The 26,715-nt window shown below is 44.7% G+C and overlaps 1 protein-coding gene across 1 annotated transcript; it reads left to right on the plus strand.

Annotated features, from left to right (window-relative positions):
* On the plus strand, positions 1-26,473 carry GPR153 (G protein-coupled receptor 153). Its single transcript, XM_074218603.1, has 6 exons — positions 1-80; positions 7,622-8,148; positions 12,629-13,058; positions 21,489-21,678; positions 23,535-23,719; positions 25,177-26,473. Exons 2-6 carry the CDS (start codon positions 7,793-7,795, stop codon positions 25,966-25,968), a joined length of 1,953 nt encoding a protein of 650 aa, XP_074074704.1. The 5' UTR covers positions 1-80; positions 7,622-7,792; the 3' UTR covers positions 25,969-26,473.
* Positions 26,474-26,715: the final 242 nt, after the last annotated feature.

Below are 26,715 nucleotides of genomic sequence, written 5' to 3' on the forward strand. Positions count from 1 at the left end.
CGAGCGCCAGGCGTCCGGAGGGAGCCCCGGAGGGAGCCCCGGAGGGAGCCGGCCCCGAGCCGCGGGCTGGGAGCCGCAGGGTGAGCGCCCCGGGCCGGGCCGGGGGGCGAGGGGGCGAGGCGGGGGGCTCCGGGCCGGGGGGCGGGGGGCGAGGGGGGCTCCGGGCCGGGGGGCGGGGGGGGGGGCGGGGGGCGGGGGGGCTCCGGGCCGGGGGGCGGGGGCTCGGCTCCTTCTCCCCTTCCCCTTGCCCTCCTTCCCTCTCCCTCTGCTTTCTCTCCTTCCTCCTCTTTCTTCAGTCCCTCCCTCCTCCTTCGTCCCTTCTTCCCACTCCCTTCCTCCTCCTCCTCCTCCCCTTTCTTCTCCCCTCCTCCCCTTCTTTCACCCCTCTTCTCTTCTAGCTCTTCTTTCTCTTCCTCCTTCCTCCCCTTCTTCCTTGTCCTCCTCTTCCCCTCTCTCCCTCCTCCTCCTCTCCCTCTTCCTTCTCCTCATTCTTTTCTTCCTCTTTGTCTTTTCCTCCTCCTTCCACTCTTCACGCCTCCTCCTCCTCCTCCCCTTCTTCCTCGCCCTCCTCCTCCTCCTCCTCCCCTCCCCCTTCATCCTTCTCCCCCCCCCCGCTCGGCGGCAGTCTCCTGGCCGGGGAGGGCCACGGGGAGCCGCCTCTGCCCCCCCGCGCACCCGCGGGCTTGGGGAGCGGGGCTAGCCCGAAACCGCCGCCTCCCAGCCCGCAGATTTGGCCCCCGGGGGTGGTGGGGTCCCCCCAGTCGGTTCCCGTGAGAACTTTCACCGGGGGCTCCCTGGAGGCTGCAGGGAGCCCCTCGAAGCCACGGGGTCCCCGGTGAAGGGAGCCGGCGCTGGGGTCGGGGGTGCTCGCTTGGGGGCGTCCTCGCCGCTGCCAGCCGAGCTCGGGCTCAGGAGCAGCGCCCTCCGTGCCAAGCTGTCCGGGGGCGGCGCGAGCCCAGGCCCCCTTGGGCGCCCCAGCTTCGCCCTGGGAGGGAGGCGTCCCCGGAGGAGAGCTGGACAAAGAGGGTGGGGGCGACAGCCGCGGCTAACGGGGGGCTGGGGTGCGGCGGAAGGGGCCCCGGGGACCTCGCACCGGCTCGCTGGGCCGGGCCGGGGCGGAGTGGGAAGATTCCCGAATTGTCTTCTTGGGCTTGCACCAGCCGCAGATCCGATCGGGATTGGGCTGCCGGCGTGGGGGTGGGAGGAGAAAGCAGACGGGGCTGCCTTTTTGGTCCTAAGGGTGGGAGAGCCCCAGAGCACCCCCCCATCCTGCTTAGGGGTTGATCTCTTCGAGGACACCCCCTGCGCTAGCAGTCTCCGGGCCCACCCCGACATTCTACAGCAGTGGAGCTAGAAAGCAGGCAGCTGGGAACCCCCAGATCTGAGAAGGGGGGAGGGGAGACCATCCTGGGCCCCTTCACGTTGGATTCCCCGCAGGTCCCCTCTATCACCACCAAACCTCTGGCCTGCGGACTCACTGGCCTCCAGAAATGAGACCCGGGAGAGGCTGGCCCCAGCCGGCGTTGTTAAGAGTTGTATTCCCCAAATCGTGGGTTTGAAATCCTGGGACCAAAAGAGTGTCTCCCTTTCTCTGGCCTCCGGGAACCTGCTGAAAGATCCCCACTAAGGGCCAGAGCAAAGCAGGCGTTGGGGTGGGAGGAGAGAAAAAGGTCTTGAGGCTAGGATGTGGGATGGGGAGACGGAGGGGAAGGAGTCCCAACTCCAGGGAAGCCCCTTCCTAAGCTGTCCCAGGACGTTTTGGACTGGACTTAAGAAAAAAACCCCAAAACTCCTCCATCGGGAAAGAAATGAGAGATGCCAGACCCTGGTGGGGAGAAAACTCAAGAGCCTAGATTTAGAGCTGGAAGGGGGGGGGGGGGGAGCTCAGAAACCATCCAAAGGAACTCTCTGGAATCTAGATTAGAATGTAAGCACCTCCGTGCAAGTAAGGTCCAGAAAGGTGAGATCCTAGACTTAGGGCTAGTGAAATCGGAATCTCAGATCTGAAACTCCAGGCTCTCGGGCTTGTTTGGTGATTTGTTTTCTGGAGGACTTTTGGGAAAAAATAGTTTTGAGATTGGCCACCCTACTGGCACTATGCTGTGATTGGTTGATGTTACCCAGCCGGTTTAGCTTCAGGTCTGTAGGCAATGTCTTGGCCTACCAGGTTACAGTGCTCCTCCAACCCTGACTGCTCTGGAGACGGGCCTCCCAAAACTTACTGTTGAATTCCATTTTCATAATCACTTTCCCAAATTTGAGACTGCAGTTTCATGCCAACATTCTCCATCATCTCTATCTGAATGGGAAAGAGCCAGGCTTAGTTTGTTACTGCGGTTTTTATGGCCTCTTTTCTTTCTTCTTTTTTTTTTTTAATATAAGGCAATGGGGTTAAGTGACTTGTCCAAGATCACACAGCTAGGTTAACTATTAATGTGTCTGAGATTAGATTTGAACTCAGGTCCTCCTGACTCCAGGGCCGGTGCTCTATCCACTGCACCACCTAGCTGCCCCTTATGGCCTCTTTTCTTGTGTGATTTGGGGCAAGCTATCAAACTTATGGATTTCTTTGTCTGTTTAATGAGAGCATGTTGGACTATTTTATTCAGAAGTTCTCCCCTTTAAATTTCTGGTCCCTCAAACTCCATTAAACCCCAAGAGAGTCCTTGAGCTTACTGATCTCCTTCTGATCTGCCCTTATTTTAGCACTCACTAAAAAAAGAGCCACAGATCCGTCCAGAGGACTTGTGGATAGATTTCAAAGGGTCCCCCGAACTTGGATAAAGGGAAAAAACCCTCAATCCAGGTTTCACGAGGATTAATTCTCTGGACTCTACTCTGCTCCTACTTGTCTGTCTCCCCATTCCAGCTGCGTGACTTTGGGAAAGTCACTTCGTCCTGGTTGCCTCGCATCCAGAGCCTTCTCCAGTTGTTCTGATTCATATGGTCCCTGGACCCAGATGACTCTGGAGGAAAAAGTAAAGCTGGTGATTTAGTGAAGTCCCCCTCACTCATATGCTTGCTGTGTTATCACCTCCCTGATGTCATGGTCTTCTTTGAGAACAAAGGATAAATATCATCATCATCATCATCATCATTCTCCCTTTTCAGTTTGCTTTTTTATATGTTGTATTCTCTCATTAGAATTTAAATTCCTTGAAGACAGGGTACCAGAGCTTAACACAAATATGATTTTTTGTTCAGTCTGGTGTGACCCCATGTGAGTTTTTCTTGGCAAACATACTGGATCAATTGGCCATGTCCTTCTCCAGCTCATTTTACAGATGAGGAAACTGAGGCAAATAGGGTTAAATGACTCACTCAAGGTCACACACTTAGTAAGGGTCAGAGACCAGATCTGAACTCAGAAACTGACTCTAAACTCATCCTGCTATCCACTGTGCTTCCCAGCTGCCCCAGCATATGGTAAGAACTTAATAAATGATGGCTGATTTGACTAACCTCTAACTGAAAGTGAGCATTTCCTTCCATTATAAATACAAATCAGCAAAATACTGTTCTGAGAAGGGGTCTGTAGCCTTCAACAGACTGTCAAAGTGGCCCCCAACACTCAAAAAAGTTTAGGGACCTTCCTACTCTAAGGATAAAGGAAAGTGGTCTATATGGGAAAGCCCTTGATGAGTGTTTCTTGAAGCTGGGTCATTCAGTGACTAAGGAATTGGACTGAATTCAGAATTCTACTTCCGACTGCAAACCTAAGCAAGTCACTTATCTTTTTCCATGAATTCATCTGCAAAATAGGGAGGATAAAAAAGTGATAACCCACCTCTCAGTTGTTTCTGAAAAGATGCAAAGTGCATCACAAATCTTGAAAGGGGTATATCATTAATATTATTGTTAGTGAATGGATGACTCTCCCCCAGGTTCTTAGGAGGATGAATCTGGAAGATACTGGATTTAAAAATATTTATAAGATGTCAATCTCTGTATGCTCGTGAAGGATGGTCATCATTAGCTTTCTCTGACCTTGCCATCCTGCCTCAGGTAGGTGGTGACCAGTAGGCAAGACAGTCCTAGAGCTGCCAATTCCTGTGGGCCCAGCTGCTACTGAGCTTTGTTTAGTGACTGGTCTGGGGAGCACACTTGGAATACCCTAGCCTCCCCAATTTAAACAATTTGGAGACCTTCAACTTTCCTGCCTCTTAATCTGTGTTAATGTAATAAAAACAGGTTCAGAAACTCCCTAGCCCTTGGGAATCTGGGTAAAAAAGGAAAGTATATCCTAGGCTCCTGTCCCTGTCTAGTTATTCCCCCAGACCCTCATCCTCTTTCTCTTTCTCCCTCCTTATCAAAACTATCTCCCGCATCAGTCTTTGTTTCCATTCCAGTCATTGCCTGCCCTTGTACAAAGATTTAAAAAGAAGTGATGGAGGCCAAGGTGGGAGCAATTCAGAAATACCAATTAAACATTTCAGTCCACTCTAATGTATATGTATATGCATGTTTATGTAACATTCTATATCCATAGGCACCCACCCTCTTATGAAAAGAGAGAGATGCATTTTCTTATTTTTTTTTTGTTGGTCAAAATTTTGGCATTCTTTCCATTTGCATTGTTATAATCACCATTGTTTTCTTTGTTCTTCCTTCTTCACCCTGTGTCAGTTCATAGACATCTCCTTCTCATGCCTCATTCCCTTATCTTTCTCATTTCTCATTGTGCAAAATAATTCCATTATATTCCTCTACCACTCCAGTCTTATTTCCTATAACGATCCTTCACACACCTTCTCTTCTTTGTAAAATGGACCTCCTATCCCTTTGTCTTTGCCCTGGCTGTGTCCCCGAACATCCTAGAACATTGACTCCTCTCAAAGCAAAACTCAACTGCCAGGGCAGCTAGGTGGCACAGTAGATAGAGTACCATCCCTGGCTCAGAAGGAGCTGTGTTCAAATCCAGCTTCAGACATTTAATGATTACTTAGCTGTGTGACCTTAGGCAAGTCACTTAACCCCATTGCCTTGCAAAAACAAAGCAAAACAAAAAACTCAGCTGCCTCAGCTCTCTTTCATGAGGCTTTCCTGATTCACACTCCCCCTCCCCTCATCCCCCACCTTGTTGGTGTTCTTTCTGTTCTTAAATTTCTTCTTTACTTTGTATATATTAATCTATGTTAAAAACCACAGCCCTCTGGGAGGGGCACCTCCTGGAATGACCCAGACTTGGGTGCCACATGCAGAATAAGGGTTTAATAAAGGAGAATGGGAACCCATTGAAAGGATTTGATGAATTCCCTCACATTTGAGGTACAATCAGCTGATGAGGGCAAAATTTTTTCAGAGGTATCAATATTGACCTTAAAGCCTTAAGTTTGGGGAAAAGTCTGTGTAAGCAGACCATGCTTCTTCCTGTTCTTTGACTCTTTCAACCTCTTCTCCCACTTCTCTGCCTTTCCTTCCTCTGTGACTGCATACTTAAACTGACAGGAAGAATTGTAGACTCCAGGATCTTGACTCCCATCTGGCTGACCATCGCGGTTTCCCATCTGACCTCTTGGGACAGCTCCAGTAGACTGGGAGAGCCTTGAGGGCCTTTCTCTATATCCCCAGAGATCACCATAGAGTCTTCTCTAGAATAGGAGCTTAATAAATGCTTATTAACTGACTGAGGAGTTGGGGGAAGGTACTTGTCCATGGACTGGACAAGAGAGTGTCCATTGGGAGGGAAGGAACTTGGGCTAAAGCTAAGACAAACCCTGGAAACAAAGTTGCAAGGGACTATCCTATTTATATGCATCATGTAGAAAATATGGAAAAGATTGTGTGTGTGTGTGTGTGTGTGTGTGTGTGAGAGAGAGAGAGAGAGAGAGAGAGAGAGAGGAAAAATGTGAATGTGTGTTTGAGAGAGGAGAACAGGAGAGGAGAGGAGAAAATGTGCGTGTGTGTGTATGAGAGAGAAAGAGAGAGAGAGAGAGAGGAAAAAATGTGTATGTGTGTTTGAGAGAGGAGAACAGGAGAGGAGAGGAGAAAATATGTGTTTGTGTGTGTGTGTGTGTGTGTGTGAGAGAGAGAGAGAGAGAGAGAGAGAGAGAGAGAGAACAGAAAAGAAAGGAAAGGAGAGAAGAAGAAAAGAGGAAAAGAGAAGAGAAAAAATGTGTGTGTGTGTGTGTGTGCTTATAGTTGAGATACCTGGTTTTATCTTTGGCTGTGAAGCAGTGTGCTATGTGTGGAAACCCCTCATCAGAGAAGGGAGCTTCTTCCTATCTCTAAAACTCTCCCCCTACTCACCTGAGCCATCACTGTTTGGGGCCATTCCTCTCCTGAGCCTACATCTGCTTGACATTAGGAAAGGATGAGTGTCTTAAACCATCATAGTCCCCCTACTGATGGCTAACCATTCTCTTAGTCCTTGACTTCAGGAGAAAACAGGACTCACTCCTAGATTGAGGTTCCTGGGATGTATTGGAAATTGGAAAGTCTGAGTAGATGCCACTTGGAGAAGGGCTGAGAGAGCCTCAGTAGGACTTGGTAATTAGTGATGGGCTGGGCAGCAGAGTGCTTTGCCCCGGAGGGTCACGGGGTGGGGGTGAGAGATTGCCCCAATTTATCCCTCCATCCTTTCCCCCACTCTGCTCTGTGGTCACCTGCTAGTGTGTGAATGACTCCACACATTTGGCCAAGGAAAGTCTCATAAGTACTTACAGAAAAGGTTCTGAATGAAAGCAGGGAGACAACGGGCTGGGGCTGAGTGGATCCACTCAGTTGGCCAAGGAATGTATTTTAAGTACTTAGGGAAAAGGTTCTGGCTGAAAGCAGAGAGGATGGGCTGAAAGAAGCAGAGCAGAGGAGAGAGCCACAGGCTGGGGGTGCCTCTGTACAACATCAGGGGTTAGATGGAGAGGAGCTTCCTTGGGAGAGCCAAGCTGAAGAGTAAGGGTTGTAGGGTCGGGGCTACGGGGTCTGGGTACAGACAGGGGCTGCTTTGGAGGTTTGAGTCAGAGGTTACAAGCTTAGTGCTGGGGGGCCTGGCAGTGTATGTTAGAACCCCTTGAGGAGGGCACATTGAGAGATTTAAGCTGATCAGAGAGGATCTATCAAGGATGTCAGACTAGATGGGAAAGGATTAGGGACCAAGGCCGAGATCTTAGGATCCATAGTGAAGGGCAGATTTAGGGGTCCTAAGCTCACTGTGTATGGGTTGGGTTGGCAAGATCAAGGGCTGTGAGCTGAAGGGTGGGCTCAGCTTTAGGATCTCAAGCTGGATGCAGAGCGGATACCTGAAGATGTCAGACTGCACATGAAAGGCAGGGTCGGGAGCTCTGACCTTGGTGCAGGGGGCTTCAAGATGAGCTTGAGAGGCAGAAGTTCTGAAGTTGGTACAAAAATCAGAGGTTTCCAGATGAGCTTTCGGGGCCAGGTTACGGGGTTGGTATAAGAGGGGTAGGGTGGAATTTGGAGACATTAGTGACTTTGAGTTGGGTCAAGGGGCACAGTTGGGCTGGGGACTTTGAAATGATTCTAGAGGGTATAGACCAGAAGATTCAAAAGATTCAAAGGAGGGTGGCCCGGGGACCAGAGGCCGACTTGAGAATGGGCCTGAGGGGCTGTATCCAGGGCTCCTGGCCAGGACAGAGTGCTCACTCTCTTTCTGTCTTCACAGGTCCCTTAGCCTGTGGTCCGTGATGCCTGGGACCTGGCCCCTGTGAGGGGCTCTCCTGTTCGCCTGGGGCCCTAGGGCTCCACTGGAGGATGTCTGTGCTGCCCCCAGACCTCTGTCTGTCCATCCCCATCCAGCTCCATTGGGCCTGTGGCCCGGCCCCCGCCCTGCACCATGAAGGATGAGGAGAGACTGCACAGTAATGCCGTGGCCTGGCTGGCCTGTGCTGCGGTCTCGCTGCTGGCAAACGCATGGGGCATCCTGAGCGTCAGCGCCAAGCAGAAAAAATGGAAACCATTGGAGTTTCTCCTGTGCACCCTGGCTGGTACCCACATGCTCAACATTGCCATCCCCATCACGATGTACGCAGTGGTCCAACTTCGGCGTCAGCATTCTGACTACGAATGGAACGAGGGGCTCTGCAAAGTGTTTGTGTCCACTTTCTACACCCTGACCCTGGTCACCTGCTTCTCGGTCACATCTCTGTCCTACCATCGCATGTGGATGGTCCGATGGCCAGTCAACTACCGGTGAGTCTGGGCTTGTGGGGTGCTGCCTTGGCAAGGGCATGTGGGATCATAGATTTAGGTTTCAGAGGCAAGCTCATCCAAGCTTCTCAATTGACAGGTCAGGAAACAGACCCATGGAGATGAAGTGATTTGTTCCTGGTCAGACGTGGGCTGTGTACACAGGCCTTCATGACCCTGCCCTAGTTTATCACTATTCCATGTTTTCTCTTCACATATAGAAGTGCAGAATGTTAGGGCTAGAAGGAACTTTTTCCCTATCTGGCATTTTACAGATGAGGAAACTGAGGCTCAGGAGGCTAAGTGTTTTGCATGGAGACAGTGAGTGGCAAAGTGGGATCTGACCTCAGGTTCCCCAGCTTTAGAGCCATTGCTTTATCCATTAGATGCAAAGATGGGGATGGTGGGTATGTATTATTGTGTAGACTGTTAGGTGCTGGCCAACGCATGGGGCCATCACTGACTGCCGTTTTTTCCTCCCTTTATCAATCTTTGTCCGAGGATGGGATCACTAGAAGGTGAGGAAGAAAGTTCATCAATCCAAAGGAAGGGGAAAATATATGTATAGAAAATTAATGTTTGGTAAACAAAAGATATCAGTTACGAAACAAAACTACACTAAATGGGTTTCAGGTCTCCCTACAATGTATGTGCATCTTTGAGTCTGAGCTTGTTTCTTCACCTATAAATGAAAATAGCTATCATACATGAATATTGAAAAGAAGGTGATTTGTAACCTAGAAAACAATCTATCCTAATGACATAGGTGGCATAGTAGATCTTATTAGACTTGGAGTCAGAACGATGAATTCAAATCCAGATGCAGATCCTTACTAGCTGTGTATCCCTGGGCAAGTCACTTTACATTTGTTTGTCTCAGTTTCCTCATCTGTAAAATGAGAATAATAACAGTGCCTACTTCCCAAGGTGGTTGTGAGGATAAGGTGAGATAACATGTATAAAATGTTATATAAACTTTAAAATGGCATAAATGCTAATTATTATTATATTGTCATCTTCACCTTAAAATGGGAAGGAGCTGGAAGAGACCTTGGACACTCCGTCTCCTGTGGCCAGTCTGGTTCCTTCCATATACAGCGAAGACCTCAAGGAATGAGTGACTCAGGGTTGGGTGGCAGACTGAAGCTTTCTTAGTGAGGCCCCATGATGTTAGCGTACGACTTGGGAAGAAATCCGAATCTATTAGGAAGTGTGTGAGTTGGGGGTGGGGGGTGGGAAGGGGGTAAGGGAGATGGGAAAAAGAATATTGTATCCATCCCCCTTTGGTTTCCCCAACTGAACATGTGCTGATCATGAGTCTACCTGGAGAGAGCTACCGTTTCAGACTATTGAAAACAGACAAGGATAAGTTAGAAGTTAGGCAGGTTGGTACCAAGGTTTATATACAACACCAGACTCCAAAGAACTTAAAACTAGCAAGAAAGTCACAGTAGTGGATGTGCTGTCAGGAAGATCTGGATTCAAATTCTGCCTTACTAGCTCTGCGATACTAGACAAGTCATTTAGCAATGCCTCAGTTTCCCCAATTGTGAAATAGGGAATTGTGAGGGTGGGAGGATGAGGATGGGAGGGAGGTGAGACTCACTGGCCTCTAAGTTCTCTTCAAGATCTAAACTGAAAAATAAATAAATATTTTAAACTATTTTTTTAAATTAAAAAAACATCTAAATTGATGACCCTGTGAACCGCTGTAAATGCCAGGAGACCAAATATACTTAGTCCTCCTCAACCCATCTGCCGAACCTCCATCTTTTAGTGTGACAGCTTAAATTCCCCACTCAATCCTTTTAAATCCAACACACTGATATATGGGCAAGACAAAAGACGTTGCTGCCTTGTGCTGATTTCTTGGCTTCTGTGGCCCGCCCGCCATGCCCACTCTGACTCGGCCCCACCATTAAGGTCACTGGATGACAGTGGAGTTTTCCCTGACCTCTCTAGACATCTGACTTGTTTCCCCTCCCAGAGTCAGGGCTGTGCGGAGGAGGCCCCAGCTTAGTCACAGATCACAGAGGGTCCTAATGACTGTTCCTAAAGAGGCCCGAGGAGGTCCCGAAGTCTCTATGAAGAGCAGGGAGATGTATAGCCTTCCCAGTTGAGTACCACCCTCTAGACTGCTGGTCTATGGTCCTCAACAGTTGGGGCTTTGAATGGTTTTTCTGAATAAAAATAAATAGAACTTTTGCTGAGGGGCAATTCTTTGGGTTTGGAGAAGGCAAAAAAGAAGGTGATGATGGAAATGGTCCTTGGCCGAGCCCCACTTTCTTCCTTAAACTCATGCCCCCTCTCCTGGGCTACCTGCACAGCTTGAGATGGATAGTTAAGAGAACAACAGATCTTTGGGTGGACAGTTTCTGCTCTTAACCTAATGGCTTCTGTCCCCAATGGCCACTGACTTCATTAGGTGGCATTGGTACATCCAAAAAAAATTTAATTCTGGTCTAATGATGAGTTGTTCTTGTGATTACTCTTACCCCCAGAACTAATTTGAGAGACTCTTAACCCTTTTATTCTGTGTTAACCACCTCTAATGAAGAGAGTTAAATTAACAAACCAAGCCCAGCTGACTAATTTACTGATGGGTGGTGAACATTATCCGTATACAGTTAGAGCTCTGACCTACATAGGGAAGCATCTCCACTGTCTGGGAACCCGTAACTGGTTTCTGGATGCCTGCTTTTTCCTAGCTCCATTGAGAACTTTGGGAGGAGAGACCCAGGCATCCCCCTCCCTTCCCCAGTCATGGAAGGAAGTAGGGAGCTTGAGAGGGAACCTCCCCTCCTCTGGAGGGAGCCAATCTTTTGCGCCTTTCTTTGATGAGACAGAATACAATTCATTTAAAACAGAACCAGTCACTGTCAGGAAGGAGCTTGGGAGAATCTTTTGAGGCAGGAGATGTATGAAGGGACCCTTCTTTTCAGACCTAGAGTGGGGTTGGGGGGAAAGAAAGAAGAGATACTCTTATCTTGAGGTCCTGGGTCTTCATCTTGGAGGGGAAGAGCTGGGCACCTCCCAGGTTATTTCAAACAACGAGAGTACAGTCATTTTATCCTTTCCCCAAGAAGAAAGAGATTGGGTAAAGGGTAGACCTAGCCACCTTTAATGCCAATAATACTGTTCATGGCTCATCAGTCTGAGAATGGACCATTTTAGAAAAGGCAGTGATGTGGTAGGAAGGTTAATGGACCAGGAGTAATCATTTCTTTCCAACTCTGCCTTTGGAAAGGTCTTGGGCAAGATACTTCATAGCTATATGACCATGGGCAAATCACTTTATGTAACTCTGGGAGTCTCAGTTTCCTCATCTCTAAAATGGAGATAATGTATTGCTGCCTTCTGTTTCACTTGTTTGGGTGGAGCCAATTTTATAACCTCCTGTATAAACATGATTTTGTTCCTCATTAAAATTGTTTTTAAAATTTTAATTCTTTAATAGTATTTTATTTTTTCCCAATTTTATAGATAAAGACATTTTAGCATTACTTTTTACAAGATTTTGATTTCCAAATTTTTCTCCTTCTATCCCTCTCCTCTTCTTAAAATGGTAAGCAATTTGATATGCCATACTAATATTCTTTATAAACATTTTATTTATTTTTTCAACTAGATGCAACGACACTTTTCAGCAGTCATTTTTTTTGCAAGGTTTTGAGTTTCACATTTTTCTCCTTCCCTCCCCCAATCTCCTTACAGAAAGCAATCTAATGTAGGTTATACATATGCTGGACTATTATTCTTGAATCTCACCAGGCAGGGACTGGTATGAACATGGCAATAAATAAATTATAGAGGCCTGAAGGACATGGACAGGGTTCTTTCAATTCCCTTTATTTCACATGAGAGGAAACTGAGGCAAAGAGGATGCTTGGGTCATAGCTCTGAACCTAAAATATCATCTGATTCATTCCCTCATTTTATAAAGAAGGAAACTGAGGCACAGGCCGATCACATGATCCATACTCTAGTCCTGGGAGGATCTCTAAAGACATCTAGTCTGACCTCCTTAGTTTATAGAGAAGAAAATTGGGGCAAAGAGAAGACCCTAGTATCATTGCTTTAGATCTGTCTTAGAAGGGAGCTCTGAAACATCTAGTTTATCCCCCTCATTTTACAGAAGAGAAAACCGAGGTCAGGAGAAATTGACTTGCCCAAGAACCTCTAATTCCAGGCTGTTTTCCACAATACTTTACTTCTCTCAAGGATCAGAAAGGGATGGTGGATTTTTTTTTTATATTCTCATAGATATCCTCCAATGTCAAATTGAGAGGAAGACATTGTTATACTCTACTCAGTCTTGGGACCTGAGGCTACTCAGTCTCTGGACTGGGTGAAGCTGGGGAAGAATCAGGAGTGGGTTCTCTTTTGAGTCAGGGCTTTCACCAGGGGCTGGGCATGTTTGTCCCCTTTCCCCCTCAGCTCACCAGAGACCTTGTGATTGAGCAGATTGGTCTCTCCTTGGCAGGCTGAGCAACACCAAGAAGCAGGCGGTCCACACGGTGATGGGCATATGGATGGTGTCTTTCATCTTATCCACCCTCCCTGCCGTGGGCTGGCATGACACTACAGAACGCTTCTACGCACAAGACTGTCGCTTCATTGTCACTGAGATTGGACTGGGCTTTGGGGTGTGCTTCTTGCTGCTCATCGGAGGCAGTATGGCCATGGGGGTGGTCTGCACTGCCATTACCCTTTTCCAGACCCTCTCCCTCCAGACTGGCCACAACTTGGACCGTAACAAGTTCAATGTACCAACCATCGTGGTGGAGGATGCCCAAGGCAAGCGACGTTCTTCTATTGATGGTTCGGAGCCCATCAAGACCTCACTGCAGATCACATATCTGGTGGCTGGCATCGTCTTCATCTATGATTGCCTCATGGGCTTCCCTGTACTGGTGAGCTGGGGTCTGGAGAATGGAGGGTGGGGTTGCCATCTCCATCCCCTTGAAATATGGAAGCCAATGGAATGGAAAGGAGTCTCTTTGTCCTTGAAACTATAGCTCTGAATCTCTAGGGGTTCTTAGCCAAGGGTCTCCCTTAGGCAGATTGGTACAACCAATTAACCCCCATTTCAGAATCATACATAAAACAAAATCTAGGGTGCCTCAAAAGTCTTATGAAAGTTTGAGATTGCCCTAAGACTTTTGTGTCACCCTATAGATAGGTTTACAAAGGAAACCAAAAATATTGAAATAGAGTTCTCAAAATATTTTAGAAAGAAAACAGGTTCATGAACAGTTAGTGACTTCATTGATCTCTATAATATTACTATAACTCACATTTATGAACTATGTTAAAGATCATAGAATTTTAAAGTTAGAAAGGAACTTAGAAGCCAATTAGTCCAACCCTTCATTTTGCAGAGGAAGAAACTGAGACCCAGGAGGTTAAATGGCTTCTGTGGGTCACACAGGCATTACAGGTTTAGAGCTAAATGTTTGTTACGGGCGATCAAGTTTAACCTTAACTGAGCCTACAGAACTTTAGTGACTTGCCCGAGGTGACAGATTTTGGGTGGAAGTGAATTGGGTTGGCCCAAAGTATCCTCTAAAATCCCTTCTGAGTCTGGGATGCTCTGGTGTCATCCCCTCCCCAGTGACCAGAGGAAAGATGAGATGCTAACGGTCCAAGGGAGCCAGAGCTAGGGAGAAAAAAGGAAGAGAGACTGAGTCTGGGGTTTTATTTTAAAGGTATTGAGGAGAGCAGATTCCCAGAGAAGATGACATGTTTAAAATGACACAACTTGGGGTGGCTAGGTGGCGCAGTGGATAGAGCACTGGCCCTGGAGTCAGGAGTACCTGAGTTCAAATCTAGCCTCAGATGCTTAATAATTACCTAGATATGTGACCTTGGGCAAGCCACTTAACTCCATTGCCTTACAAAAACCTAAAAAAACCTCCAAAACAACTATGCATAAAATGACACAACTCATTGCTAATGCTCTCAGCTGCAGATTCATGTCCAACAAAAAGATGAAAAAGCTCTTAGCCATCAAGGAGAATGGATGAACCAACAGACCTCATTCTGCTTCAGAAGGAAACAGTGTCCTCTTCTCCCTTCCATTCCCTGGCTAAGTCCAGGAATGAGCTGGCTCACTGCCTTAGGCTACAAGGACTTTGGGTGACTTGGGGTGAAAAGGACAGGACTACAGAAAGTGGCCTCTGTCTGTCTGCCTCTCCTAGGGCCTCTGTCTCAGTCATTTTCTCCATCAGTCTGGCAGCCAGTCCCAGCATCTGACCCCTGCATTGACCGAGCAACAAGGAAATGTTGGAGTAGGGGCTGAGTTGATTTTAGCTCCTGTCATTTTGAATTAATCGGTGACAACAGCTCCAAGAAAAGTAAAATTACATACACACGCGCGCACACACACACACACACACACACACACACACACACACACACACAAACAGAATTTAGGTTTGGAATTAGAAAGGGTTTTAGGAGTCATCTAGTCCAGTCTCTTCATTTTACAGAAGAGGAAACTGAGGCCTAGAGAAGTTAAGTGACTTATCTGGGTCACACAGGGCTAAAAGAGATCTGATCAACTATTTTTGTTGATCCTCCTCTCATTTTTGTATCTTGACCCCTGTGGATAGTCTGATGAAACCAATAACTCCCTTCTTAGAATTATGTTTTTTTAAATGCACAACATAAAGTATTGAGGATTACAAAGAGAACCGACGATATTGAAATATATTTCTCAAAATGGTTGGTTGGTTCTTGTCTTTCATTATCTAAGAAGATCAAAATGACATCACTATGTTTGAGACAAATGACAGTGTGTCCAACTGTGGCTGATCAGACTGATACAAGCTTGGAATTCTCTACCACAAGGTGGGCACAAATAATCCATGTGAACATCTGGGGTGGGTACTCTAAACTTATGTTATGTCATGTTTCCTTTGAATTGCTTCCATTTTGCTCTCCTCATAGAGCACAGCACCCTCACTGATGAGGCCATGCCATCCTGGGCAGTCACATCCCAGTGTTTCCCAAGTTTTACAATCAATCCCAAGGTTCTTCAGAGAGACCTTCAGGGTACCTCAGTATCATTTCTTCTGACCCCCTTTTGAGCACTTGCCCTGTGTGAGTTCTCCATAAAATAGTTTTTGGGTAAGCGTACATCTGGTATTATGACAATATGTCCAGTCCATCATAGTTGCACTCTCTGTAGTAATGTTGGAATGCTAGGCAGTTTAGCTTTGAGAAAGGACTTCAGTGTCTGCTATCTTCTTCTGCCAGGTGATTTTCAGAAAATAGCAAAAAACCAAATTCAACAGCCCACTGAAATCTATCAGCAGACCCATTGGTATCCATGATCCCCAGATTAAGAACCCTTGATTTAGATTGACTCTCCTAACAAATCACCCATTGAAGAGCTAGGAAGCTCATGTGGACTTTATCCTCCCATATCTTCTCCATGTCATTTTTAGATTGGAAGGATGACTATAAAGGTAGTCTACAGGGGACTGGAGGCCCATTTGAAGGCTCTCCAAAGTGTCCCATTTGAAGGCTCTCCAAAGTGTCCCGTTTGGGAGAGAGCTCTCCCAAAAACAATGGATCAAAATCCCTAGCCCTCTCCACTTCCATTGTGAATCCCCTCTCAGCGTAGGGTGCTGGGCTGGCCAATTTAGGGAAGTGAATCCAATTCCCACCCTTGGAGAACTAGCATTGACCTTATGTGTGACCTTGTTTTTCCTTTAGATTGGATTCTCCTGGAGAGTGGGCATTCTTTCATTTTTTTTCTATTTGCATCCTCAGGGTTAGTGCATATTGCTGTTCAGTCTTTCAGTCACGTCTGATTCTTTGTGACTCTATTTACCATAGCATTCTATGCCCTTCGATCATCTACTATCTCCTAAAGTCTGTCCAAACACTTAACTTAGCGCATAGCAGGTCCTAAATCAATATCTGTTGACTTTTCAGATTATATCCGTTATGACCTCAGTTATGACTTCCAGCACTAAATTCAATGAGTTTCACAATCTTGATCCATATAAAGTCAGAGAACTAAGGGAGTTCCCAACCCCACCGGGTTCTGATAGAAACTATGTTTATTTAGAAATGGGATTAAATATCTATCACAAAGCTGAACTAATGGGCCAGAATGGGACAAAGATGAGGAGCCAGGGAAGAAGAAAGGGATGGGAGGAGAACATATATGGAGGCAGAAAAAATATCAGGGTTTTTTGAAATTTAAGTTTATAGGTTTTAAGAAGTAGGACTCATTTCCTGTTATAGGAGCTGATTCTCTGGGAGGAAAGAAGCATAGCATTTTACAAATATTATCTCATTTAATTCGCATGCTAATCCTGGGAGGTAGGTACTGTGATTATCCCTATAGTTGAGGAAACTGAGGCCCAAGCAGAGGTGAAGTGACTGATGCAAGATTATATATTTAGATCAGCTTTGAACTCAGATCTTTCTGACTAACCTAGGTTTAGTGCTCGACCCATTTGACAACTTAGCTGCTTCTAAAGGAATGAAGAGGAGTAGGGATCCAGGGGAAAACTAGATAATGTAAAAATAGAAGAAAATATTAATTTATTTTTATTTTTAAAAAGGTAAAGACCTTTGGCAATCCAAATATGATCAAGTGATTGTGGTGGCTTAATGACTTGGAGATAATATAAATGGATAATAAAAAATGGAGAAAAAATAGAGCTGGAAATTCTAGTCTCATTCCATAAACCTGCCTATGTAATCCTGAGCAAAGGTCACCTGTCTGAGCTTTGGTTTCCCCATTGTGAAAATGGGGCAAATGCTTCCTGGTGCGATCTATTCCTTTATGTAGATAGTCCTTCTACCAATGAAGATCATTGCCCACCTTGCTCTATGTACTCTAATTGCTGTAGACTCTTCCCAACCCAAGCATACTGGAGCCTTCTTTCTTATATGACAAAGGTACTACAGGCATCTGTCAGTTCTTTTGTCTTTTCAGTATGTGTCTTTGATGCTATCCATCATGCTGGTTTCCTGTCATGGGCCCTTGTTCATCTGTTGCAACCTGCTCACATTTACTGATCATAGCCAATTGACAAGAATTTATTAAAAAGCTCTTATATGTCAACACTGTATTAGGTACAGGAGTTTTAAAGAAAAATCAAAGTAGTGCCTGCCTTCCAGGAACTTACATTCTAATGAGGGAAATAGCATGTAAATACACAGATCCACATAGTTACCTAAAGAGTAGTCAACTAATTCACAAATATTTATAAAGTGCCTACTTTGTGTCAGACCCTGGGGATATAAATATAAAGAATGAAATAACTCTTCCATGTTCTTTTTTCTCCTGCAAGGCAATGGGGTTAAATGACTTGCCCAAGATCACACAGCTAGGTAATTATTAAGTGTCTGAAGTCAAATTTGAACTCAGGTCCTCCTGACTCCAGGAGCAGTGTTCTATCTACTGTGCCACCTAGCTGCCGCAGCTTCCAGTGTTCTAAACAGAGGGAATACAAATACAAATACACAAGGTAAAGCATCAGATAGAATATTGGATCTGGAACCAGCAAGATTCAAAACCAGTTTCAGACTCATACTAGTATGACCCTGGACAAGTCATCTCAGTTTCCTCACCTGTAAAATGAGCTGGAGAAGGAAATGGCAAACTATTCCAGTATCTTTATCAAGAAAATCCCAAATGGGGTCACATCATGAAATGACATCAATAGCAACACAAGAAAGTTCAGTAGAACTTGGTTAGGAAGGGAGGCCCAATCAATTATGTAGTCCAGTCCAGACTTAGGGAGTACACTGCATTCTAGTGCAGAGGAATGGAGGTAGAAGATAGAGTTCAACATTGGTAGAAGGTTGGGTGTTGTCCTTGGTTCTCAAAGAGGACCAAAGTGACATCATAAGCTCAATGTGTCTGACTGTGGTTGATCAGATCCATTTGAGCTTGGAAGGCTCTACCACAGATTGAGCACAAATAGTCATATGAATGTTTAGAGGGGAAATGTCTCTAAATTGCGTTGCACATTTCTTTTGAGTGGTAAACAGTAGTCATAGAAGGAAAGACTCAAGTATCTGATGGGGGAGGACCAGGAAAGACCTCCTACAGAAAGTAGATCTTGAGAAGAAAGCCGGAATTTCTAAAATTCCATTGCCCTCTAGGCAATAATCACTTTTAATCCTTGGGAAATCATCATGTTCTATGACTAAGAGACATAAAGAGTAGAATATTGGCATAAAAAAGATGAACCATTGTTTTATACCATGAAGTTTTGGGTCAGGAAAAGAACTTCGAAGATTCCCAAAGGCAATCCATCTGGATACCGTTAGCATTTAGGAATAGCCTTGGCCGGTTGATGAGAAAACGAAAGCAATCTTTAGGTCTGTCCTGGACCCAGGCATTCATGTGTCCCTTCCCCCTCCCAGTGGGAGACTCTCTTGAGTAATCAGGCCCCACATCAAATTGACTAATGAGACTCGTTCTTTGTCCTGGTCACCAGAGGGCAACCCAGGCTCCCCTTGTCTATAGGGACAGCTCACCCTGTGCTCCCAATAACTCCAAGAAATGGGAAGCGGTCAACTGCTGGGATCTTCCAGCTTCTGGAACCCACCAACTTCTGGGACCCTGGGCCAACTTTCTTCCTAGGGGCTCCCCAGAGTGAATGTTGTGTTTACCTATGGATAACCAATAAATCTATGGACAGATGTTCACTTATGTTCAGTTTTGATTATGGGCCCAGTTGTCTTGATTGGCTATACATCAAATCATACACATGAATAATCAGGAAAAATTAAATAACATTAGAAGCTAATGAAAGATTTTGCTGTTCAGTTGTTTTCAGTTGTATCTGACTCTTTGTGACTCTATTTGGGGTTTTCATGGCAAAGATACTGAAGTGGTTTGCCATTTTCTTTGCTAGCTTTTACTAGCTGGGCAAGTTTAACTCTATTTCCCTCAGTTACCTCATCTATCAAATGAGCTGGAGAAGGAAATGCTCCACTACTCCATTATCTTTGCCAAGAAAACTCTGAATGGGGTCATGGAAGAATTGAACAAAACAATTTTTATATAATCTAAAAATATTTTTTAAAATTCCAATATTTCCAAACCAGACAAGATTTTTTTTTTATATTTCAAAAGTAGACAAATTTTTTTTCTATTTTAAAAATATATACACAATATTTTTGTACTTCATACACCTAAACTCAACTTTTTTAAGTTGGGAAAATGAGTACAGAACTTTCAAATGATTATTTTGGGGGATCAGACAATAAGGGGAGGTTTTGATGGGTCAAAGACTCAAACCCCAGTCTCAGGGCAACTAGGTGGCACAGTGAATAGAGCACCGGCCCTGGAGAAAGGAGGTCCTGAGTTATAATCTGGCCTCAGACAATTACTAATTACCTAGCTGAGTGACCTTGGACAAGTCACTTAATCCCATTACCTTGGAAAAACCTAAAAAAAACCCCAGTCTCTGAACTAAGTTCTTGAGCTCTAGGAAAAGGGGAAAGAGATAAGCCAGCAAATATTAATTAAACAACTACTGAGTACCAATCACTGGGTTAGACACTGGTCAGTCAGCAATAAACATTTATTAAGCCCCTCCAGTATATTAACCACTGGGCTAAATACTGGGAAAACAAAACAAAGTCCCTGCTGTGAGGAGTTTACAATCTAATGGAGGAGACAACATGCACACAACATGGACAAGTGAGCTGATATAGACAGAATAGGCAATGAAAATCCAAAGACAAAAGCAAAATACTCCCTACTCTCAAAGATCTTCCATTCTATTGTGGATTTACACACATATAAATAAATACAAAATAAATTTAGAGGACCTAGGGAATCTTCAGAGGGAAAGTATTAAAAAAACGTTTGTGGGTACATGTATACATATTTGAAATATGCAGATGTATTTTAAAAATAGAACAAATTTTATCTGTTTTTTAAATGCACAAAAAATATTTTGTCTATTTTTGAAATGTAATTTTGAAATGTATGTTATATATTTTGAAATATACAAAAATTATATATATTTTTGAAATGTACAAAACATTTTGTATATATTTTTAAATAGATGAAAAAATATTTTGTCTGTTTTTGAAATATATGGAAATTTTTTGTCTACTTTTGAAACTTGAAAAAGCCTAATTTTTGGAATATATGAAAAATATTGTATCTATTTTTGAAACATAAAATTTGTCTGTTTTTGAAATATATGAAAAAAATTTTGTCCATTTTTGAAATATATGGAAATTTTTAATCTATTTTGAAGCATGAAAAATGTCTATTTTTTGGAATATATGAAAAATATTTTATCTGTTTTTGAAATGTATAATTTTTTGAAATATAAAAATATATACATATTTTTGAAATGTACAAAAATATTTTGTTTATATAATATGAAAAATATTTTATCCAAATTTAAATATATAAAATATGTCTGTTTTTTGGAATAAATGAAAAATATTTTGTCTGTTTTTAGAATACATAAAATTTTGTCCATTTTTGAAATGTATGGAAAATATTTTGTCTATTTTTTAAATGTTTGAAGAATATTTTTGAAATATAAAAGGTATATATACATTTTTGTATATATATACAAAAATATACAAAAAAATTATCTATTTTTGAAATATGAGAATATATGGTCTGTTTTGAGAATATATGAGAAATTGTCCCTTTTTGAAATATTTGAAAAATATTTTGTCCAGTTTTTTAAATATATGGAAATTTTTTATCTTTTTTTGAAATGTATGAAAAATATTTTTTGAAATATGAAGTACAAACATATTCTGTATATATTTTTAAAATAAAGTCTACTTTTGAAATCTAGAAAATATATTGTCTGTTTTGGAAATTAGGAATTTTTGAAATATTTGAATTTTTAAAAATATTTTTAGATTATATAAAATTTGCTTTGTCTATTTCTTAAAAAATGCCAAAGAATCCTTCACTTCAGAAAAGATGTTATTTTCTTATTTTCTTGGAGTGCTAGCACTCTCGGGGAATCAGTAAAGGCCCAGCAGAGAATGGTGTCCCAAATTATATTTTTAAGGGAGCTGGGGTTCTAAGGGACAGAGTTGAGGAGGGAGAGTCTCTGGCTTCATGTATTAAGTGACAGTCTACAGACCATTTGGTTGCAATTGAAGAGCTCTCAAATGGTTTTGTGAAATAAAACCTAGAAAAGTTTGGAGCCAGATTGTGAAGGGCTTTAAATGATGAAAAGAGGACTTTGGGAGGCAATTGGGAGCCACTGGAGTTTCTTGAACAGAGCAGTGACCGCCTCTGAAGTGTGTTTTTGCAGTGTTGCTTTGGCAGTTCTGTGGACCAGGCCACTGATGGTTTCTTCTATGTCATCACACAGGTGGTGAGCTTCACCAGCCTCAAATTGGACACCTCCTACACCTGGATGGCCCTGTGCATGCTCTGGTGCTCCGTGGTTCAGTCCCTCCTGCTTCCCCTCTTCCTGTGGGCCTGTGACCGCTATCGGGCTGACATCAAGGCCGTCTGGGAAAAGTGTGTGGCCCTCATGTCCAATGATGAAACAGATGAAGGTGAGCCCTGGGGCTCTAGGGAGCCTGGGAGAGTGGGACCAGTAGAGGGCCTGGGGAGTCATGCAGAGGGAAACTAGCACCAGAGCCGCAGAGGCCATCCTGGCCAACCCCTGCGTTTGGCAGATAGGGAATCAGAGACCCAGGGAAGGGAAAAGATCCTAGATCTAGAAGCTAAAGGGAACTCAATAACTATCTAGGTCAACTCTTACATCTTACAGATGGGGAAACTGAGGCCCAGAGAGGAGAAGTGACTTAGAATTCTGCACCTAGAGCTAGAAAGGACCTCAGAGGCCATTGAAGCCAACTCCTGCATTTTACAGTTGGGGAAACTGAGGCAGTTTGGGGAGATTAGGTAACTTGCCCAAGCTCACACAGATAGTAAGTGTCAACTAGGATTTGAACCCAGGTCCTCTGAGTCCAGGGCCACTGCCTTTTCCATCGGATCACCCTACTTCTAATCACACTTCCCGACAGTACCAGAATCCCTCCAGCCCAAGGACAATGAGCAGAAATGTCTCCCCCCTCCACAATTTCACCCCCACTAGAAGTCTGCGAGTGACCGGATGACCACTGGTTGGGGATACTATAGAGGAGACTCTTGGGTAGGTACCAGGTGAATGAAATAGCTGTAGATTCTTTGTGTAATGATCAGCCCCAAGACACCCTCCAAGCCTCCCTTTGATTTCATTCACCAGGTTTTTGAGGTCCTCAACCAATTTGATTAAAACACATTCATTCATATATCTCTCTGCCCCCATTCCCCACTAGCTCCCTGTTCCTGAACTCTGCCAGAGAATGAAATTTTGGTTAATGAAATCTTCTGGTCAATGGAGGGTTACCATAGCAACCAGGCACGGCTCACCAATTCTAACCTAGATTCTCAGATTTACATGGTGTAGGAAGAATGCCATCATAATTAAGCCCCTGTCTGATGATTCAGAAGGCTCTCTTAAGCCTGAGTTAAATGCACCGGTATTGGACCATTCTACTCCTGGAAGAATAACATTCATTCAGCAAACATTCCCTCAGTCAGTATTTATTTGTGCTAAGCTCTGGAGAGACAGAAACGAAAAACAAATAATACTTGCCCACAAGAGGCTTACAGTCTCTGGAGGGGAAGCCACAAGACAAGTCAATAACGACAAATTGTGAATCAATAGAAATAGAGAGTAATGGGGGAGGGAGGTAGCTGCCTTACAGAAGAGGCAGGCCCCCTGACCTGAGCCTTATTAACCATATGTCCTAGGGGTATATAGAAAGTAATAGCAATAGCCAGGACTCTGACTGTGTTATCTCATTTGATTCTAATCAAACCCCTGGGAAGTAGGTGATATTATTATCCCCATTTTTCAACTGTGGCAAACATAGATTAAATGACTTGCTCAAGGTCCCATAGCTACCGGGTGTCTGAGGCAGGATTTGAATGCTAAGTTTCTCCTATTATCCACTGCTACCTAGCTGCCTAAATGATGCTATACCTGCCCTCATTCTCCTGGTCTCAGCCAGGGAGCTGCCTTACTTTATCTTTAATTCTCCTTAAACTAATTCTCTTAAGCTTACGAGAGTCACGCTTACCAGTTCTGGTAGTGGACCCTGGTCTCTTTTCTGACTCTAGAATATATGATTCTATGATGGGAACCCAGCTCCCTGCTTTCCATTCCCATGTAAATACAGGACTTGGATCCTGTTCCTCTATAGACTGAATTGATCTCTTCAGTTGAGTCAGTCCCTTGTTTCTATGGTAAAAGGCCCTTCCTAGGCCGGGGACAGGGGCCGGCCAAGAATGACCAAGAACCCCAGGGTTGCCATTCCTCTCTAAGGCCTCTGGCTCAGTTCTTAGCCTCTGCCCCTCGTAGAGACCAGCCTGGACGGCGGCCTCCACACGGACCTGATGTATGAGCGGCCCTTTGACTACGGCTACAGGGGCGACTTCCTTGCCCTGGACCACATTGCCAAGTATGACTTCTCTGCCTTGGAAAGGGGGATCCCTCAGCTCTATCCGCTGCGGCCCATCCAGGAGGACAAGATGCAGTATCTTCAGGTAACAGGAATAGGAGAGGGAAGGAAGGAAGAAAGGGAGGGACTCCTGCTGCCCATTGAGGCCTGGATCTGCTGTCTCCCAGGGGCCATCTCTCCTCTCTGAAAACTATATTCCTCTCCAAAGTTATTTCCAAACTCATTTTATTTCACAAGAAGACACACAGGTAACATCCTTCCCTAAAAGTGGAAAAGGCTCAAAGTCCCTATATATATTCTCTCAAGTCACATAGCACTAGAATCCTAGTCTCCATCTCCCAATCCTTCTAATTCTATTTATATCCCCTAGATCAGGTGATCTGAACCTGGGTTTTATGAATTTGGTTATTTTAAAAAAATCAACAAATTTTGGCAACTATTTCAATGTAAAAGGTTTCTTTAGTAATTGTATGTATTTTATTTTATGCATTTAAAAATGATTCCATAAAGAGATCATCCAAAGAATACACCAAATGCCAAAAGGGGTTCCTGGTACAAGGGAATGATCATTTTTATAGAGCCTGCTATGTATTAAACACTGTGCTAAGCTCATTTTATTTAATAAATATTATCTCATTTGATCCTCACAGCCACCCTGTGAAATAGGACCTACTACTATCCCCATAGTACAGCTGAGAAAACCAAGACCTCCAGGTTAAGTGACTTGCCCATGGTCACATAGTTATGAAGTGCTTGAGGCTGAATTTGAACTCATGTCTTTCTGACTCCAGTCTTAGTGCTTTATCCACTGACTGACTGTAAAAAAAAAAAGGTTTAGATAGATAGATGACAGACAGGCAGGTAATTAGATAGATAAAGAGATAATTAGACAGACAGATAGATGGATGGATTATAGATATAGATGGATGAGGGAAACATCAATAGTCAAGGATTGATAGATTAACTAGGGATATAGCTATAGAAAGATCGATTAGAGAGATATCAATAAACATTGACAGATTAGATAGATGGCTAGATATGGAAAGAAATAGAGATAGATTAAAGAGTTATCAATAGACGAGGAGAGATTGATAGGTAGCTTAGATATATAAAAGATTAAAGATTTATCAATAGCAATATAGATAGATTTAATAGAGAGATAGATGGGTGGATGAATTAGAGAGATATTACTAGACTTTGAATGAATAGATTTGATAGATGGGTAGATAAATTAAATAGAGAGATGGGTTAAAAAGATATTGATAGACATGGTTGGATAGAAGAGAGAAACAGAATAGGTGGATGGATCGATGGAAAGATAAAGTACATTGAGATAGATGGATTACAGAGCTATGGATATAGATAGATAGATAGATAGATAGATAGATAGATAGATAGATAGATAGATAGATAGATGATAGATAGATAGATGAGTGGATATATATATATTGAGAGAGAGAGAGAGAGAGACAGTTTATATATGGGAGAGAAAGAGAGGTGTCCAGGTTGCTATATCATCTCTCTTCCTTATCCTGTCCCTAGGTTCCTCCCACCAGGCGGTACTCCCATGATGAGACAGACATGTGGCCCACAGTCCCCTTGTCTGCTTATCTGCACCGCCCTTGGGGCTCAAGTGAAGACATGACCACTCTGGCCCAACTAGTGCTGCCTTCTTCTTCTGACCGTCGTCGGGGCAGCTTGCTGACCTTCTCAGAGGTCACCCCCTACCGCAAGCGTCGGAGGTCTGCAGAAAGTCTCCTGTCCCTGCGCCACTTCCCCCGAGATGAGGTCTGTGGTCAGGACCTGGCTTGCTTTAGCCGAGAGGAGGTGGTGAGTTTCATCGACGAGTCCCCTCTGGCCAGCCCTCTCCGAAGCCCAGCCCGTTCCGCCTCGGCCTCTGTGCTTCCGGACACCTTTGGCTGCTCCTCTGCCCACTTCACCCTGACAGACTTTCAGACAGAGCCCCAGGCCTTGCGCCGGTTCTCTGGCCAGGGTCGTGGCTGCCTCTTGGCATTGCCAGGATCCTTCCAGGCCAGGGACCTCCAGTCCCCAGGCTTCTTCCCTGTGGACAGCAGACGCCACCAGGGCTCCATCCACATTGAGCTTTGTGAGGTCCCTGCATGTGAAGAGCCCCCACCAACCCCAGGAGCCCACCGGACTGGTTTGAACGCAGACTCCAAGAGGTTTCGGACGAGCTTAAGCGCTTCCTGGGGTGACTCTGAGAGCTTGCGGCCAGTGGGGGGCAAAGGCAGCAACAGTAGCTTCTTGAGCTCTCCCTCCGAGTCCTCGGGGTACATCACCTTACATTCTGACTCCCTGGGCTCAACCTCCTAGTGAAGGGTGGGAAGGGACAGTGCTCCCCATCACAGAGGGTCTGGGCCATTACCCTCAGCCTCCCTTACCATAGGCCAAGGGTGAGAAAGGGTAATAAGCTCTTGATTTCTCCTCTTCCACTATTACACTGGCCTTGGCCTTGGGGTGGTCGGAGCTGAGTAAAAACACCAAAGATTTGTTCTCTCATCTCCTTCCCCCTGCCCTGCCAAGAAGCCCATCTGAACTAGATGTGAAGTTGGTGGCTCCAGCTGGAGATGGAGGAACCACAGGCTCCTGGAGCCAGGAAACCAAGGGCAGGAGGCAGGGCCTCTCCTGCACGCAGACTGACCTCAGATCTGCAAGAGAGAAGAAGGAAGGGAGATGGGGTGGAAGGACATGTCATAGGGTAGAAACGAGAATGCAAGGTCTTCTCTTTCTTCCTCCTTCCCTCTTCCTTTCTCTTATTCTCTCTCTCTCTCTCTCTCTCTCTCTCTCTCTCTCTCTCTCTCTCTCTCTCTCTCTCTCTGGTCTTCCCATTCCCTTGTTCTTCCTCTGCCCCTCCCTTCCTTCACTCTACTCTATCCATTTTCCACTGTGACCCATAACTAACTGTAACTCCACCTTTCGCCCCCAACCCTTTAGACCTAACCCTTGGGGCCATGGAAGGAGAGAAAAGATCCTCTTTGGGATCCCTAAAAGCACAGGGGCATACAAAAGCCCAAATCCACTTCCCTCCTGTTCTGCCTCAGTTTTTCCCCATCTGTGATG

The sequence above is a fragment of the Macrotis lagotis genome, chromosome 1, assembly GCF_037893015.1.
Source record: "Macrotis lagotis isolate mMagLag1 chromosome 1, bilby.v1.9.chrom.fasta, whole genome shotgun sequence".
Taxonomy (NCBI): Eukaryota; Metazoa; Chordata; class Mammalia; order Peramelemorphia; family Peramelidae; genus Macrotis; species Macrotis lagotis.